Consider the following 18,310-nt stretch of genomic DNA (forward strand, 5'->3'; position numbering starts at 1 on the left):
TATTGGACAAACTTTTACTGAGTATACACTGTATGTCAAGCATCATGTTAAGCATGGAACTATATGTTGGTTTCAATTCAGAGTTATGAAGAGGGAAAAAACAATTATGTAACAAAGAGGGAACAAACAACTACAATACTATGGATCAAGAACTTTAAAAGAGGAAAAGCACAGGTTAGCACAAAAACAGAAAAAGACATCCAGTGCAGCTCACCAAAAATAGAGCAGGACTTCCTAGAGGAGACAATACAGAAAAAATAGTCTTGTAATAGGATTTAGTCGGGTGAGGAAGGGAAGGTCATGGCATTCCAGGCAAAGGAAATAGAGTATAAGAAAATTAAAGAAGGCATGGCATGTTAAATAGTGCAGGGCATTGCTCAATTGGGCAAGAACACAGAATATATGAATTGCAATATAATTTGGGGAGGCTGGAGAGGCAGGTAGGGGCTCCTTATTTATCTTAAAATGTCTCAATTTTCTAGAGACACCACAGAGCCCATGAGGAATTTAACTATATTTCTTACGATATTTCACCTGGCTTTAGTGTAGAGGATGGGAGGGGGGCTTACTTGGATGTAGGGAGACCGGTTGGGTGAAATGATAAAGACTGGCTCTGAAGAAGGAGGGCCAGTGGGTCTGGAGTACATATTTGATAGACAAATCTTTAAGATGTATAATTAACAAAAGTTTATCATCAGCTGAGTATGGAAATAAGAAAGAAGAATGGATAGATTCTTAGATTTCTTCCATGGGTAATCCAGGTCCTCAAATAATATACTTAAGATTTTGAAACATGGAGGGAAGGACGGTGTCAGCAGCAACCCAGCAAAATAGGTGCTTCTTTCTCCAAAAATCTATGTATTGGCTGATGGATGATAACTGGACTAGGCTAGGTTATGTGTTTATCACCTTGTGGTACAGAAATGGTCATAAGTATCATAGCTCCACCAGGAGTATATAAAGTGGTGCACAATTCCTCAAAGAAAAGTGGGGCAGAAGGAAGAGAGATGAAAAAGAGTGTGGAGTAAATAAAAATAGCAGCTATAACGGATCAAAATCTGCTAAAGAAGCTGAGAGTAAGGGTCAAGGGAGATATTTGTTAGCAAATTATATATATGGATATGGAATCTGAGAGCGTTCTGGGCTGGAGATTGAATTGGCAGATAAGGCATGGATATGATTGCATAGGGAAAAGACAGAAAAGGTAGAGAAGAGAGCCAGAGACAGAATCCTGAAGAACACCAACATTTTACAATTAGAATGGAAAAAAGTCCCCAAAGGTCTAAAATGGGATGGTTACAGAGACGGAAGGAAACCCAGAAAAGGTGTCACAGACATCAAGGGTGGAAGACAATTTAAAGATAGTAGGATTAATCAATAGTCATTAATTGCCTCAAAGAAAGAGAGATAGGCTGGGCACAGTGGCCCCACACCTGTAATCCCAGAACTTTGGGCGGCTGAGGTGGGTGGATCACCTGAGGTCAGGAGTTTGAGATCAGCCTGACCAACATGGTAAAACCCTCTTTTTACTAAATGATAATTTTAAAAAATTAGCTGGTCGTGGTGGCAAATGCCTGTAATCCCAACTACTTTGGAGGCTGAGGCAGGAGAATCACTTGAACCTGGGAGGCAGAGGTTGCACTGAGCTGAGATTGTGCCATTGCAGTCCAACCTGGGTGACAGACTGAGACTCCATCAGAAAGAGAGAAAGAGAGAAAGAAAGAAGGAGGAAGGGAAAGAGGGAGGGAAGGAGGGAGGAAGGGAGGGAGGGAGGGAGGGAGGGAGGGAGGGAGGGAGGGAAGGAAGGAAGGAAGGAAGGAAGGAAGGAAGGAAGGAAGGAAGGAAGGAAGGAAGGAAGGAAGGATGGATTTTGCAGGTTTTTGTTTTGTTTTGTTTTTGTAGCAAAATGTTAGTGGTAGAATCTAAGTGGTAGGTTATCAGTATTCACTAGAAAATTCCTTAAACTTTTCTGTATGTTTGAAATTTTTAATAATAAGTATTGGGAAAAAATGTTAACCACTAGTTTCCAAAATCATATTCTTACTCAAATCTAGGATTACTCTCCTGGTTGCAAAATAATAGTTTCTCTAAGTCCTTCAAACTGCTAACATTTATTAGTTAGTATTTTATTGTAAGAAAATGCTTTTTTTCTTTTTGGAAGAAAAAAAGGAGAGAAGGAGAGGAAGAAAGAGGAAGAAAAAGAGGGAGAGAGAACAGGAATATTGCTTTATTCTAAAAATGGGTATTAATAATGGCTGATCAATATTTTGTGTATTTAAAGTGAAGAATGTATATTTTGTGTATTTAAAGTGGAGAGCTCTATAAATATTTATTAAGTTTACTTGTTCCGGATCTGAGTTGAAGTCCTGGATATCCTTATTAGTTTTCTGTCTCGTTGAGTCTAAATCTCTTTATGGGTCTTATGTATCTGGGTGTTAGGATCGTTAGTTCTTATTGTTGCATTGATTCTTTTACCACTGTATCTTTGTTGCTTTGAAATCTATTTTATCAAATGCGAGAATTGCAACTCCTGCTTTTTGTTTATTTATTTATTTTTGCTCTCCATTTGGTTGGTAAATCTTTCTCCAACCCTTTGTTTTGAGTCTTTGTGTATCTTTGGATATAAAATGGGTCTGGATATAGTATACCGTTAGGTTTTGGCTGTATCTTTTGATTGGGGGATTTAGTCGATTTAAATTTAGGGTTACTGCCATTTGATGTTAACTGGCTATTTTATCCATTCGTTGATGTAAATTCTTCTTTATGTTGATGTTCTTTACGTTTTGGTATATTTTTAGAAAGGCTAATACTGGTTGTTCCTTTCTGTGTGTAATGCTTCTTTCAGAAGTTCTTGTAAAGCAGGCCTGGTGGTAATAAAATCTCTTGAGTACTTGTTCATAAAAGATATTATTTTTCCTTCAATTGTGAAGCTTAGTTTGGCAGGATATGAAATTCTGGGCTGAAAGTTCTGTTCTTTAATAATGTTGAATATTGGCCCCCACTCTCTTCTGGCTTGTAGGGTTTCCGCTGAGAGATCTGCTGTAAGTCTGATAGGCTTCCCTTTGTGGGTAACCTAACCTTTCTCTCTGGCTGCCCTTAGTATTTTCTCCGTCGTTTCAACCCTGGTGAATCTGATTATGTGCCTTGGGGTTGCTCTTCTTGAGGAATATCTTTGTGGTGTTCTCTGTGTTACCTGGGGTTGAATAGTGTCCTGCTTTGCTAGATTGGGAAAATTTTCCTGGATAATATCCTGAAGAGTATTTTCCAGCTTGGATTCATTCTCTCTGTCACATTCAGGTACACCTATCAAATGTAGATTAGGTCTTTTCACATAGTCCCATATTTCTTGGAGACTTTGCTCATTCCTTTTTATCCTTTTTTCTCTATTCTTGTCTTGTTGTTTTATTTCATTAAGTTGGTCTTCAACTTCTGATATCATTTCTTCTGCTTGATCAATTCGGCTATTCAAACTTGTGCATATTTCACTAAGTTCTTGTGTTGTATTTTTCAACTCTGTTAGTTCAATTATATTCCTCTCTATATTGTCTATTCTTTTTAGCATTTCGTCAAACCTTTTTTCAAAGTTCTTAGTTTCTTTACATTGGGTTAGAACAAGTTCTTTTAACTCCCAGAAGTTTCTTATCACCCACCTTCTGAAGCCTACTTCAGATAATGGAACACAGTCCTTTTCCATCAGGGCTTGTTTCATTGCTGATGAGGAGCTGCAATCCCCTGTAGAGGGAGAGGGGTTCTGATTTTGGGTATTCTTGGCCTTTTTAGGCTAGTTTCTTCCCTTTATTATGAATTTATCCATCTGTCGTCTTTACAATTACTGCCTTTCTAATTAGGTTTTTGAGTGGTTTATTGATTCCCAGTGCTGGAATCTGAGCAACCCACTGCGCTGGCCAAAACAGCAGCAATAAGACTGATGGTGCTTTTCTGCCTGGGAATCCCCGGTCTGGCTTCCTTCTTGAGTCAGTAACAAGCGGCTCTGCCTTCCCGGAGCTCCAAGCATCGGTCAGTAGGGGAACCAGTCCCGTTTACTCTGCACGAAGAGCTGCCGCGCTGAGGCGCTGGCAAAACTGCTGCGCCGGCCACAAGAGTCACACTGGCGACCTATGGGGCTCTTCCACTGCGAATCTTCTGATCTGTGAGCGACGAAAATTCGTCTGAAAGTGTGGCGTCCTCTCGTTCTCTGCGCTTTCACTGGGAGCTACAATCCCGAGCTGTTAGCGATCAGCCATCTTGGATCTCTCTTCCTTTTTTTAAAAAACATTGCCAGCCACACAAGTCTATGCATTTTGGTGGTGACTCAGGGTTTTTGTAATAGTTTTCATAGTTAGTTTATGATTATCCTTAGTGATCAACGAGATCTGAGGGATTTAATCATTTCAACTACTGCTTACACTGAAGCTTGCTGTTCTGTTATTGTTCTGTATCCTTACCCCGAGACCCCCCAAAATCAAACAGAGCCATAGATAGACAAATCGACCTGCCAGGTGGTTAGATTCTTAGAACAAGTAGAATTTATGAAGTAAAACCCAGTATTAAGCTCATAAGAGTTTGTCATCTCTATTTATCCCTGAGTTACATTCTGTAGAATGTCAACATTACCTGTTTATCTTGAAATCTTCAGAGAGGTTTTAATCCCATTAATTTTTAGCAAAACTATATGATTATTATAAACATTGGAAGTGGGTTGTTTCGATGTTATGATAAATCGAAATCATTTTTTGAATGATTCATTCCAACAGCATTTGGTCAGAAAATTTCAAATAATTGAATTTTAAAAATATTTTTATAACTATTGTGAAGTACTGAAGAGATAATATCCATGATCCCACCACAGTTTAACACTTTATATTTTGCTTCAGATTTTTTTTTAAATGAACTAAATATTTGCTTTGGAATTTTCTAACTCTTTCATTGTGACATCCTAATGAGCTTGGTGTGTTTTGAAGTCCCATGTTTTATATATTAACGTTCTACACAGGTATCCATGAACAATATAATTTTATTTTACATGCTTTAATTTTTATAAATGGTATTTTGCTATATGACTCTTTCTCTAATTTTGGTTTTGTTTAAACAAAATTTCATATTTTAAAGATCTATCCATGTCGGAACATACAGGTTTAGCTCATTTTAATTGCTGTATGACTCCAACATATTTTAATTTTTTCATCCATATATTCCTCTGTTGATGAACACTTAGGTATATTGTCTACTTTTTAATTATTACAAAGTTTGCAGGTTTTAAAGGTGGGCCGAGTATAAACCAGTTCAGGGGAGGAGGTCTAATGAGGGTCCCAAAATCAGATTGCAGAAGCTGACAATGAATAGAAAATAAGAAACTGGAGACACAAATATAGACATAGACCACTCTCTCAAGAAGCTTGCAACTCAAGAGAAAGGAAAAGAGTTTATAGTTGGAGTTAGATGGGAAGGAGCTAAAATGTTGATATGAGGAAGAATTAGAACTGGCTGAGTAGGAAATGTAGGACAGAGATATAGGAGAGTACTTAAAACAAAGGGGCATTGCTGCTCCTGGAAAAGTGTCTTTTTAAAATAAATAAGGTCATTTAAAAAACGAAAATGTGCTTGGAGGCAAGCACATGAAAAAGGAAAACATTTTTCAAGGACAGGGGAGATAGGACTAATAAAATCTGGGGCAGGAATACACACAACCATAATCAAGAACACCCAAGGGAAACTTGGCAGGTGAATAAAACCTCAGAGGAGTTCATCCACAGCACCAAAATACACTGTATTGTCTAGAATCAGCTCTTTACTCATCACAAGACATACGCAGTCATTATGGGCAGAGAAAAACATAACCCAAGAAATATGGATATTACCCAAAACAGATAAAAGGCACAATTTGTAGAGGCCCGGTAAGCTAAGCATTGTTTTCAGCTGCACATAGTTCTTCCCAAGGCTGGAGAAACGACAAAAGTTTTAAAATTCTATTCCTTTGCTTTTGGGAAATCTCATGATTAAATAACTTAATGATTTATTTAATTGATTCACTTATTCATTCAACAAATCCTGACTGAGGATTCATCATGTGCTAAGCACAAGCCCAGTCAGAGCACAGATTCTTAAGTGAAATAGGGAACGGCAGTTAATCTTTGAAAAAGCACATTCAATTTACCTATGATCTTTGTAATAAAAAATACGAAGTAAAACCTGTCAGAAATCTTCTTGGCTGGTGGAAAATATAGAGGATACAGGGAAAGCACACCGCAGGTCACATTAGTTTTAAAAGCAGGACAGACATTGGCCCAAGGATCCAAGCATTTCTCTTTAGAAGATATTCAATATGAAGATAAAATATCTGGATTCATTGCTCCTCCTTGAAGTTCAATTTCTAATTTCAGGCTATGGAATAGGCAAAACATAGAAGAAATATCTCGTTAATTTATGGAGACATAGACCTGTACTTTTTTCCCTAATCTACCATCTGTTCTTTTTGGTTCTTACCAGGGTCATTACATTCTCTAACTCATCTTTATTTCTTCTACTGTTGCCTACATCTTTAGGGACAGGAAACTCAAACAGCTACCTGAGGTAGAAACTTCCAGATTTGCTTCACAGACAGCAGCTAAGTTTCCTGCAAAAGGAAGAGGAAAGTTTAGTGTTCCTGTTTTAGCTGTGTTCATTGATGGCTACAACTGGTATAGTGTGAGATAGAAGACTGCGTGCCAGACTCAAACATATGTGTGGAAAAAACACAAATTCTCCTGAAGATCCAAAAGAAGGATGAGGGAAGAAGACTATAGGAAGAGAATGAGTATTTAGGTTTCATCTTAGACCAACTTGCTGTGTGCATTTCAGCATCCATTTATTTATTTATTTGTCCTGGGAAGGCCTAGTCAAATGACTAAGTTAACAATATCACACACATGTTAGTGTACCCTGTAGGTGTAAAAATTCAGCTTTGTTTGCCCTTGTTCTTGAACAAAAGCTTCTTCTTTGCTAGCCTCCCAAATGTTCCTTGCCATTATGTAGAAATACATTCATTTTAAAACAAAGTAAATTCTGTACCTTTTGAAAAAATTAAAAGAAAAATCATACACCGAAACACACATATACACAATGACATTGACATTATCCTGTTCCCTCTCCCATGTGCCTTAGAATTATAGCCAACACCTGTGGCCATGCAAGGGGCAGATCTGGCAGCTGCAGAACCCAGATGTCAGACACTGGATTGTACATCCCTGGCAGCAGTCCCTAGTTGAAACCTGTCTCCTTAACTGACCTCTGAAATGGTCTATTGTCTGACTCCCTTTCTGGCCTGGGTAGTGACTAGCAAGCTCTCTGTCAGGGCTGGTTCCAAGTCAGCCAACTGATGGTTTGTTCTGGACGCAATTATCCTTTGATTGTAAGGAATTTATTTATTCATTTATTTATTTTGTAAGGGTGAAAACTGGGATCGGGTAATTCTTAACAAGGAATTACATTCAAGTTTTTTGCAAAGGCAATGTAAGTTGTTTTTTGTTTTGATTGTCTTTCCAAACTGAAATTGAATGAGATCCACTCACCCAATTTACATTTTAGCACACAGTAAGCATTCGCTAATAAGAAGTAAAATTAAGAAATTCGGGCACTTTTCCCCTCCAACAGAAGACTGGTTTCCTTTTATTGATTCTTCTTTCCTCCTTCTCCTCCTCCTCCTCTTTTGTTTTCCTTTTATTCGTTCTTCTTCCCTACCCCTCCTTCTCCTTCTTTTTTAGACAGGATCTCATTCTGTCGTCACAGCTCACTGCGTCACTGCAGCCTCGACCTCTCCAGGCTCAGGTGATCCCCAACCTCAGCCTCCTGACAGCTAGCATTACAGGTGCACACCACCAAACCCAGCTAATTTTTTTTGTAGAGATCGGGATTCACCATGTTGCCCAGGCTGGCTTCTACTACTTCTCAAAACTACCTCTTAATGTTGAAAATAAAATCCATTTTTCTTCAGAAAATTAAGGAGGTACAATTTTATTTTTGCTATTACTAAAAAAAAAGTCTCACCTTATACAGAGAAGAGCTCTTTGTATCATGAGTTTTCTTGATTCTTTAAAGAGGAAAATAACGACATTACAATCTCATTTTCGTACCACTTGCTGAAGAAAGACATTTGTAAGATGCAACCATCTTTGGAATAAGATAAGAAAAGGCCAAGTATCTAAGGGGGCTCCATTTACAATGCAACACTGTTAGCCCTACAAGGAAGGTCTGTGGTATATACAGTTATTCATGGCAAGCTAAGGAGATACATGCCTGACACTAACAGGAAGATAAATTTTGAGGAAACCATAAAATATAATAACATATGCAACATAAAATGGTATTCATCTACACCATGTAAAATGTTCCAAATTTTCTTTATTGACTTTCATAAAAATGTAAATATGTCTCTTGGATACCACTGATTAAGACTTGGAAAAAAGCCTGAATATTCCTGAGTTCATACTAATATAAATCAACAACTCATAAACAAATCAGGGAAAAGAGACAAATCTCTCATGCAGAAGAATTCCAAATAATTTATGTGATACTTGCCTTTCAAGGAGGTGGAATTTAATTCCCCACTCCTTGAGTTTGGGCCATGCTTTGTGAATTTAATTCCAGAGAGTATAGAAAGGTTGGGGGAATAACTTTTTCAGTGCAGAAATCTGAGAAGCACTACTTTGGCCAGGTATTCAAAGTCAGCATCATCAGTAATAAGTCATGTTTATAACATATAGTACACTTAATATAATATGACATAATCTCACTGAAAGGTGTATCACCTTTATAATATTTCTCCAAAACCCCATATCCCCAGTATCACCATGTGAAAACGTTAGATAAACCCCACTTGAGAAGCATTCTACAAAATACTTCACCAGTACTCAAAACTGTCAAGATCATCAAAAATAAAAAGTCTGAGAAACCGTTGAAGCCAAGAGGAGCCTAAGGAGATATAATGACTAAATAAATGTAATATGTTATATTAGATAGGCCACTGGAGGAGAAAAAGGACATTAGAGGAAAACTATGAAATCTGAACAGGGTGTGCAGTGTAGTTAACTGCAATGTATCAGTGTTGATTCCTTGGTTCTAACAAATTTACTGTAGTTATGTGAGATGTCAACAACAGGGGAACTAAGTGAGGGGTACATGGGAACTCCCTGTGGCATCTTAATAATTTTTCTGTAAATCTAAAACTAGTTCCAAAATAAAAAATTTAAATTTTAATAAGAATGACATATTGTCATATCGATTGAAACAGAGTTCCTTGTGTCAATCAATACATCTTTCGTTCTTTCCCGCACATACCTATCTGCCAAACCATATGGCATAAAGAGTCCTTTTCCTGAAACATAAGAATACTTCATCCTTCAAGCCAATGTAGTATGAATGGAGATGGACTTATTCTGAAAGTTTTAGATTTCCCAATAATACCTAGGTCATGCCCTTGGTAATATGGCACAAATGCTCAAAAGATAATGTCTATAAACCTGTATTTCTCAAAAGCTGTAAAACACAGAACATCCTTCAATTACATTTCCAGTAAACTTATATTTTGTGTGAGTTATTAATGACATAATTAATAACAATGCATTCATCTCTGAAAGAAACACATTCTTTGCTAGATTACCGAGAGCAGTGTTCATTTATTGATCAATTGTTATTATTTGAGGCACAGAGGTAAAGTCCGATGTACCTCAGTTTCAGAACATGGGTGAAATTAGTTCCTTGCTTCTCCTCACCTGTCATTTAGAATTAAGAGAAATGAAATCTCTGGGAATTTTAGAAGAGATACTCTTCCCTACTGTTTTCGATTTACCATTTTTCTTTAAGAAAAGAAGAAACAAGTGTTGATATCAATGAACGTTTACTTGAAAAAACTATTACGGGTTTCTGCAATTGTTAATAAAAATTGTGCCTTTGTTAACATTTTAATCATATAATTTTAGAAGTTCAGATGATCAAAATTTAATTAGCCAGGATAATAAACTGGTCAGAATTGCCTCTCTCATACTGTTTTGTAGGAAAGAATGCAAACGTCCTTAAAGAAAGCTTGGGGAAAAAAATACATGCAAGTTCTTGAATGTATTTTAGGACTAAAAATAAGATTCAAGACTGGATGTGGTGGCTCACACCTGTAGTCCCAGCACTTTGGGAGGCCTGAGCAGGCAGATCACCTGAGGTTGGGAGTTCGAGACCAGCATGGCCAACATGGTGAAACCCCATATCTACTAAGAAATATAAAAATTAGCTGGGCATAGTGGCAGGCACCTATAATTGCAGCTACTCAGGAGGTTGAGGCAGGAGAATGGCTTGAACTCAGGAAGCAGAGGTTGCACTGAGCTGAGATCGTGCCATTGCACTCCAACCTGGGCGACAAGAATGAAACTCCATAAATAAATAAATAAATAAATAAATAAAAGATTCAGTAAAATCACTTTCACATTCTATACCTATAGTACTTGCAATAACAACATATATTAGGAAAAAAACCATAATACTGAGGAAAAAAATGTTCACTATGGAATTCTTAGCTAAGGCAGAACAGTCAACTAACATACTTTAGGAATATTCTCATAGAAAGGTATTTAATATGGAAAGAAAATACTGGAAAGTAGGGGGGATCTACAGTTAATGTAGGTAGCTGTTTTTTTTATGTTGTTCATTAAGAAGTTCAATTAGGGCCGGGCATGGTGGCTCAAGCCTGTAATCCCAGCACTTTGGGAGGCTGAGGTGGGTGGATCAAGAGGTCAAGAGATGGAGACAATCCTGGTCAACATGGTGAAACCCCGTCTCTACTAAAAATACAAAAAATTAGCCGGGCATGGTGGCGCGTTCCTGTAATCCCAGCTACTCAGGAGGCTGAGGCAGGAGAATTGCCTGAACCCGGGAGGCGGAGGTTGCAGTGAGCCGAGATCGCGCCATTGCACTCCAGCCTGTGTAACAAGAGCGAAACTCCGTCTTAAAAAAAAAAAAAAAGAAGTTCAATTAATATGCATTTTGCATTGTATTACACTATTGTGTGTGTATGGCCAATAACAAGAATTATAACAATCCCTTTCCCAGAATACTGATGATGCGCCAGCTTTTAGGCTGCCAGGCATTTGACAGACACCACCTATAACTTAACATAACCCTGCAAGTTATGAACAATTAGTGTTTAACAATTGAGGGAACTGAGGGCACCAGAAATTAGGGAACTGATTGAAAGCCCCACCACTTATAAGGGAGGGAGCCATTACAAACTCTGTCTGGCCACCTTAATTGCCTGAACTCTTTCCCACCATATCATTCATACAGCTCTGTTATCATATATTATAATTACTAACTATTAAAGTAAGCATTTACTTATCACTGAGTGATGTAAGTCATTTAGTTTTTCTAGGCTTCAATTTTCTCTTGGGTAAAATGAAGCTGACTTATTGATTTCTAATATTTAATAGAAACACTGATTTATATACAGAATAAAAGAGTGTAAATGGTTGTTTTTGCAATACTTTTGTTTATAAAAGAAAATCATGAACACTGGCCCTTACTAAGTGTTGTGAAGATGGGACTGATCTAGAAATGCTCATGTCATCTCTCTCAAATCCCTCCAGTCTCGTTAAGCCAGGGCTAGTGATCTTACCATTTTCAATGTTATTCCTTAAAACTTACATGTAAGAGGAAATTGGATATTTTTCCCTGCACTGTACAAACTATACTCTTAAACTTTTTGGCTCCTAAAGAATCAATAACTTGCATTCAGATATAAATAACGCAAAGAAACCCATTTTTCTGGCTCTGAAAATAATCAAAATTTTTATTTTAATTCACATTTATTTAAATATAATATTTTTATAGACACATGAAGGTACATATAAACATTTATGACACGGTAGACATAAATATAGATGAAATGTTTAGGTATTTTAGACAAAATTTCACACATACATTAGACAAACTGACTATACACTCGCATTTAGTTTCAAGGGTACATTAACATAGATATTTGAAAAGGATGTGCTTTTACAAAACTCCTACAAAATGTTCACATTTGCATCAGTAATAAGTTATATTTCCTAGACTGATGTTTTATAAAAACCATGTAAAGATCTAATTTCATCATTAACCACATATGATATTATTTGTAAATGAAGCATATTTTTGTCAATAGAAATGTTCCTATAACTTTTAAATAACATAGCATTTTTATTAAGACCATGCCACATCTATTAAACAAACATGCATAATGTTTTAAAACTTGAATAATTCATGTACCTTTATGCACTGTGTTTAGTTTCACTATGGCACTCTATCTTTGTGAAAAAAATATACTTAAAACTTGGCACAGAGTTAATAAATCATATTGCTGGTAATCAAAATAAATGTGATTTCAATTTCCCATGGCATAGAAAATTCTCCATCACAGTTTACCTCTTCCCTTTACAGTTTATGGACCAATGGCAGTTTTGTTTTCATTAAAGTAAACAATGGATATTCAAGAACTAAGTCATATCTATGTGTTCTGCCTATACTCTGATTGGAAATGAGTTGATTTTAGTTTCTTCAGCAGTAAAACATTTCCATCTGTATGGTGGCCAACAAATTTCTAAATAAGGGTGTTATCAGCAATAATATGTATCATCACGAGATGTTTTTCTTTAGGAGGCAGAGAGGATGAAAGGAAATGTGGATCTCTTCATAAACTGGGAACATATGTGATAAGGAGAGCAAATGCCAACTGAGGCAGAAGCAGGGAAAGTTCTTTGGAAAGCTGGTTAGAGAGCACACCGAAGTAGCAAAAAGAGAACAAAGGTGGGAACACAAAAATTATTCACGACGGAAAGGGCTGCCATGGGTTTAAGAAAACGGAAATGGGCCACTCTAGAAACAGGACGCAGTGCAGTTCTAGCACTCTCATATCAGCAAACTATCACTGCTGTTTAGGACAAATTTTAAATTTCCACATCAATACATCTAAAGTGAGACTGAAGAAATATAAGCTAACTGGCACCTGTTTTCTGAATTCATTCATAAACACTGTGGAAGAGAAAAATTCGGGAATAACACTAATTCAACTTCCTACAAACCAGAAAAGAGACTTCACACCCACCTCAAGCTCAGGCTTCAGAGCTGTGGTACTAAAAAATGCCACAATTCTTTTTCACAGTTCTTCTAAGATAAAAATTGAGGTGTTATATTTTGAGAGACCATCTGAAGGAATCGACTCCTTTTATAAAACCTTCATAGCCTAATTTTTAAATTTATTATGTGGGAGAAAGGAAGTAGAACTTAAGTTCAGTTTTTATACAAATGTTCTTTTTTCTAAAAAATAGAGTAATGAACATAATGCTATTTTCTTTACTTAAGATCCTTGCTTTGCTGAAGGCCTTAAACAGTGAAACGGCAAAGAACATCAAACAGGTTAAATAAAATAGGCAAACTTATATTTTAAACTATTAAGGTACAAACAGACATAAAGATTATGAATCACAGAGCACTGAATTTTCAAGAGTGAAATCATACCAAAACCGGGATAAGTTTTCGCTGACATCATAGGAGAGTAAGTGGTCGGGAAGGTCAATGATGGTGCCCTGCACTGCCAGCACATGCGGGGCCAAGGTGAAGGGTACATCGCTCAGCAGCTCGGCCATTAATGAGCTGTTCTCCAGAGTCTGGCCTGCCTTATTTTCCGTCTGAGGGTCTGATACAGTCACACTGGATGCATTTTCTTTGTTGGTCTAAAAATACATATATTTAAAACATTTAGACCTTGTGAACTTTGAGGTTTAGTCACGGTAAATGTGGCATTAATACATCAAAATGATTGAGAAATGTGGACTATATAAATATTCTCAGATTTGAATGCAGCTATTTACTTTCCTTTAGAATGACATTCATCCAAATCTTGTTAGGCTTTAAAATGCTCCTAAACTTTAACTCAGACTGACCACCCACAGACCCCTTAAATACAAACTGGCCTTCTTGTTATTTCCCGAGCTCAGATAACGTCTGCAAAGTCTGTCTCCACTTTTCCAAATCTTATGTGCATTTTCAGGCTCTGCGAAATTCTCAGCTGCCCTATAAAATCTTGTATCACTGGAGTCCAAAGTGATCTTGCCCATTTCAGAATGCTTATGGGGCAAATTGCCTAGTATGTTATTTGGTATCGCCTATATGTGTCCTTTCTTCTTGCTGTTCCATATGCATATATATCTTATCTCCAACTAGATTCTAGGGTCCTTGAAGGAAAGCAATCTATCGGGCATATCTTTGTATTTTCAATCTTGTACACTTTACTGTTTAACACTAATATATATGTACTCATAATACATCGCTAATGTATACCATGAGTATTGATTGATTGCCTGACTTTCACTGGAACTAACCTGTTATGTCACAAAATTTATTCAATTTTTTTTAAGAAAGGATATATCCTGTTCAGTTTCTTCACAATTAACTCTCTCTTGCAAATCACCTAAATATCAATCAAGAGAAGAATGGATAATAAATTGAAAATCTATTTACAGCAATGAAGATGAATGGCCTGCCACTATGAGCACCTGAAACCCAACTCAAACCAGCCTGGACAAAAAACGACCCCACCCTGCCCCTCAATCTCAGGCAGAATAAAATTACCAAGTTTTTACAGAGGCCTACTAGCTTCTTCATGATCCGGCTCCAGGTGTGCCTCTGACCTCATGTCCAGCTAGTGTGCCCTGGCCTATTCCTCTTCAGTCCCACTGTCTCCTTGCTAGTACAAGTGCTTGCTTGTGCACATCCAGCCTGCTTCTGCCTCAGGGCCTCTTTCCATTCCCTCTGTATAGGACACTCTTCTCCCAGACACACACAGGGCTACTTCCCTTATCTCCCTCCAAATGCTAGCCCAGACGCCACCTCAATGAGGCCTTTTCTCACTTACACAAAACCTGCTTTTATGTGTTTTTTTTGTTTGTTATTTTTTTGAGATGGGAGTCTCACTCTGTCGCCCAGGCTGGAGTGCAGTGGTGTGATCCCAGCTTACTGCACCCTCTGCCTACCAGGGCTCAAGTGACCCTCACTGCCTCAGCCTCCCAAGTAGCTGGCACTATAGGAGCATGTCGCCATGCTTCTAATTTTTGTATTTTTTCGTACAGACAAGATTTCACTTATTACAGACAAGATTATATTGCCCAGGCTGGTCCTGAACTCCTGGGCTCAAGCAATCTGCCTGCCTCAGCCTCCCAAAATGCTGGTATTACAGGTATGAGCCACTGGGTCCAGTAAAGGAACTTTCATAGCTCACGTTCACTGCTGTATCCCACATGCCTAGATCAGTGCAATAAACCTAACTCAAACCAGCCTAAAGATTTACTGGGCTTATGTTTTTGGTTTGTAGGCTATTAATTACTGCCTTAATTTCAGAACTTGCTATTGGTCTATTCAGAGATTTGACTTCTTCCTGGTTTAGTCTTGGGAGGGTGTATATGTCCAAGAATTTATCCATTTCTTCTAGATTTTGTATTTTATTTGCAGAGAGGTGTTTATAGTATTCTCTGATGGTAGTTTGTATTTTTGTGGGATCAGTAGTGATACCCATTTTTTTACTGTGTCTATTGATTCTTCTCTCTTGGCTTCTTCATTAGTCTGGCTAGTGGTCTATTTTGTTAATCTTTTCAAAAAACCAGCTCCTGGATTCAAGGATTTTTCTGAAAGGTTTTTTGTGTCTCCATCTCCCTCAGTTCTGCTCTGATCTTAGTTAATTCTTGTCTTCTGATAGCTCTTGAATTTGTTTGCTCTTGCTTCTCTAGTTCTTTTCATTGTGATGTTAGGGTGTTGATTCTAGATCTTTCCTGCTTTCTCCTGTGGGTATTTAGTGCTATAAATTTTCCAGTATCCCAGAGATTCTGGGTCATTGTGTCTTTGGTTATAAATGCTGACAAATTCTTTGACTCATAAGTCTAAAGCAGAAGAATGATTTTCTGTATAAGAAATAATTTTGTAAAACTTTTTATTATAGTATAAAATACACACAGAAAAGATTATCTCATAAGTGTATAACTTGCTAAATTTTCACAAACTGAACACACATGAGCAAGCAGCACCCAGATCAAGAGAAGACCAGCCCCTAGAAGCCCTCCTGGTGTTCTCTTGCAGTCACAATCAACCCCCATCCCCTCAATCACAATCCTCATTTCTAACAGCACAGAATTGGTTTTACTTGGTTTTGTGTGTGTGTGTGTGTATATATATATATATGTATGTATATGTTTATTTATTTTATTTCATTGACTTTTCCTTTTTGAAACAAAGATTCGCTCTTGTCGCCCAGGCTGGAGTGCAATGGTGCAATCTCAGCTCATTGCAACCTCCACCTCCTAGCTTCAAGTGATTCTCTTGCCTCAAGAGTAGCTGGGACTACAGGCAACTGACACCATGTCCAGCTAATTTTTGTATTTGTAGTAGAGATGCGGTTTCAACATGTTGGCCAGGCCGGTATTGAACTCTTGACCTTTGGTGATCTGCCTGCCTTGGCCTTCCAAAATGCTGGGATTACAGGCATGAACCACCATGCCCAGACTGGTTTTGTATTTTAAATAGATGTAATCATACAGCACAAACTCTTGCTTCTGACTTCTTTCACTCAAAATTATGTGGATGAAATTCATCAGCATTGTTTCATGTTAGATGAAAAAAATATTGAAGAACATATTGTTCTCTGACTGATGTTTTAAAAGAATCACCCTGGTTGGTGGGTTGACAGCAGATAGTAGAGATGGAGTGGCCAGGTAAGGAAGTGGGAAGATAGCTGGGAATGAAAGATTACTATGAAGTAGATTAGAGCAGGGATAGCAAAAGTGAGATGAAATGGTTGGATTTTTAGAGAGACAGAATGGATGGTGGGGGTATGAGAACAAAAGCATAGTCAAGGATAAAGCCAAAGTTTTTGGCCTGAACAATGAGACAGATGGAATCACCACTTATAGGGATGGGAAAGAGAACCAGGGAGGAGAAATGGGTGGAAAGATCAATAGTTCAGTTTTGGAAGTTTCAGTGCCTAGCAGACATCAGGTGGAGCTGTTAGTAAGCACGGGGATATAATTTGAATCTAGAGCTGGATGAGAACTGGTGGGGAAGGCGAAGAGAAAATAAGACAGTACTTCCTAGGTGTTAAGATGTAAATGGAGAAAGATATATGGGCCAGTAGTTAAAAAGGGATGTGTAGTCAAGAAACGTTTCTTTTGATTTTTGTTTTTCTTTTTAAGTTAGGAGAAATAATGATGATTTATAAAAAGCAGCTCATAAGAAAGGAAAAATCCATAGAGAATTTATAGAGAAAGAACTCGTCATAAAGTATCTCCAACACCTAAAACAGGGGCCATCAAGAAGTATTTTTTAGTGAATGACCTTGAATTAATAAAGTTAAAAAGCGCATGCCTGTAAGAGTGGTCTTATAATTTCATGTGAAAATAATAACAGAGTACTGTTTTAGGACTGCAACTAACAAATGTAATCATACTCTGTTATGATAAAGCTTGTTATAAAGACGTATGTCTGCAGTGGGCAGATACTGTCTCCTGAAATCGAATTGGGCAGACAACAGTGCAGGTGTGAGTAATGACACCACCATTCTAGTCTCTTAAAGGGCTTCCCTATACTGGTTTATATAGAAAAATGGAAAAGGAAGCAACATTTGGGTGTACCATAAAATCTCAAGATTCCATATGCACTAGGGCTTTGATCACCTGTGAGCAGGAGAACAAAGTGGTTAGGAGCACAGATTCCAGAACCAAGCTGCTTGGTATAAATTCCAGGTCTCTTGTTTATTAAGAAGCAAATGGCCTTGGGCAAATTATTTAACTTCTCTGTTCTCAGTTTCCTTAGCTGTATTATGAGATTGATACTAGTTAAGTATTTTATAGAATTTTTAAATGCAAGGATTAAATAAAGTTATAAGTAAGCAGAACAGTGCTTGGCACATGTTAAAGTAAGTGAATAAATAACATTTCAGAAATGCCGGATCCCATTTGGCTTTAGATAAAGTTTAGAATACATTCATTTCTTTTGACACTCACTGGTAGTTCAAATAAAACTTGTCCCTTTCCTTTTTTTCCTTCTTTCTCTCTTACTCTCATATATAAATGCTCCCTAGATCTGGTAAGTCTCATGCCATACCCAAGCTTTCTTCTCTTTTTGTTTGTGTACAGAATGTTCCAGAGTTTCATTAGCCAAATAATCTCCTTTCTTAAACAAAAGCATTCCCGACATCCCACTTTCTCCACTAAAGCGGGAGACATAGGCGTACACTGTTTTCTTCCCTTTGCTTTACGGTGCTTCATAGATA

At 37.5% G+C, this 18,310-nt stretch overlaps 1 protein-coding gene across 6 annotated transcripts in view; it reads right to left on the reverse strand.

The window, feature by feature from the left end:
• Positions 1 to 3,375: 3,375 nt before the first annotated feature.
• The window catches only part of UMAD1 (UBAP1-MVB12-associated (UMA) domain containing 1), a 272,067-nt gene continuing 257,132 nt past the window's right edge, over positions 3,376 to 18,310 (reverse strand). For 4 of the 6 annotated variants that reach the window (XM_035254914.3, XM_054237272.2, XM_009002373.5 and 1 more), the window contains one exon: positions 11,777 to 13,727. In XM_035254914.3, coding sequence (XP_035110805.1) covers positions 13,470 to 13,727 — 258 coding nt within the window. In that variant the 3' untranslated portion in view covers positions 11,777 to 13,469. Of the gene's footprint in view, positions 6,382 to 6,483; positions 6,614 to 11,776; positions 13,728 to 18,310 lie in introns of those variants that run through there. The other 2 variants (XR_013523938.1, XM_078342724.1) reach the window with 2 other exon arrangements.

This window comes from Callithrix jacchus, chromosome 11 (assembly GCF_049354715.1).
Source record: "Callithrix jacchus isolate 240 chromosome 11, calJac240_pri, whole genome shotgun sequence".
NCBI classification, from domain to species: Eukaryota; Metazoa; Chordata; class Mammalia; order Primates; family Cebidae; genus Callithrix; species Callithrix jacchus.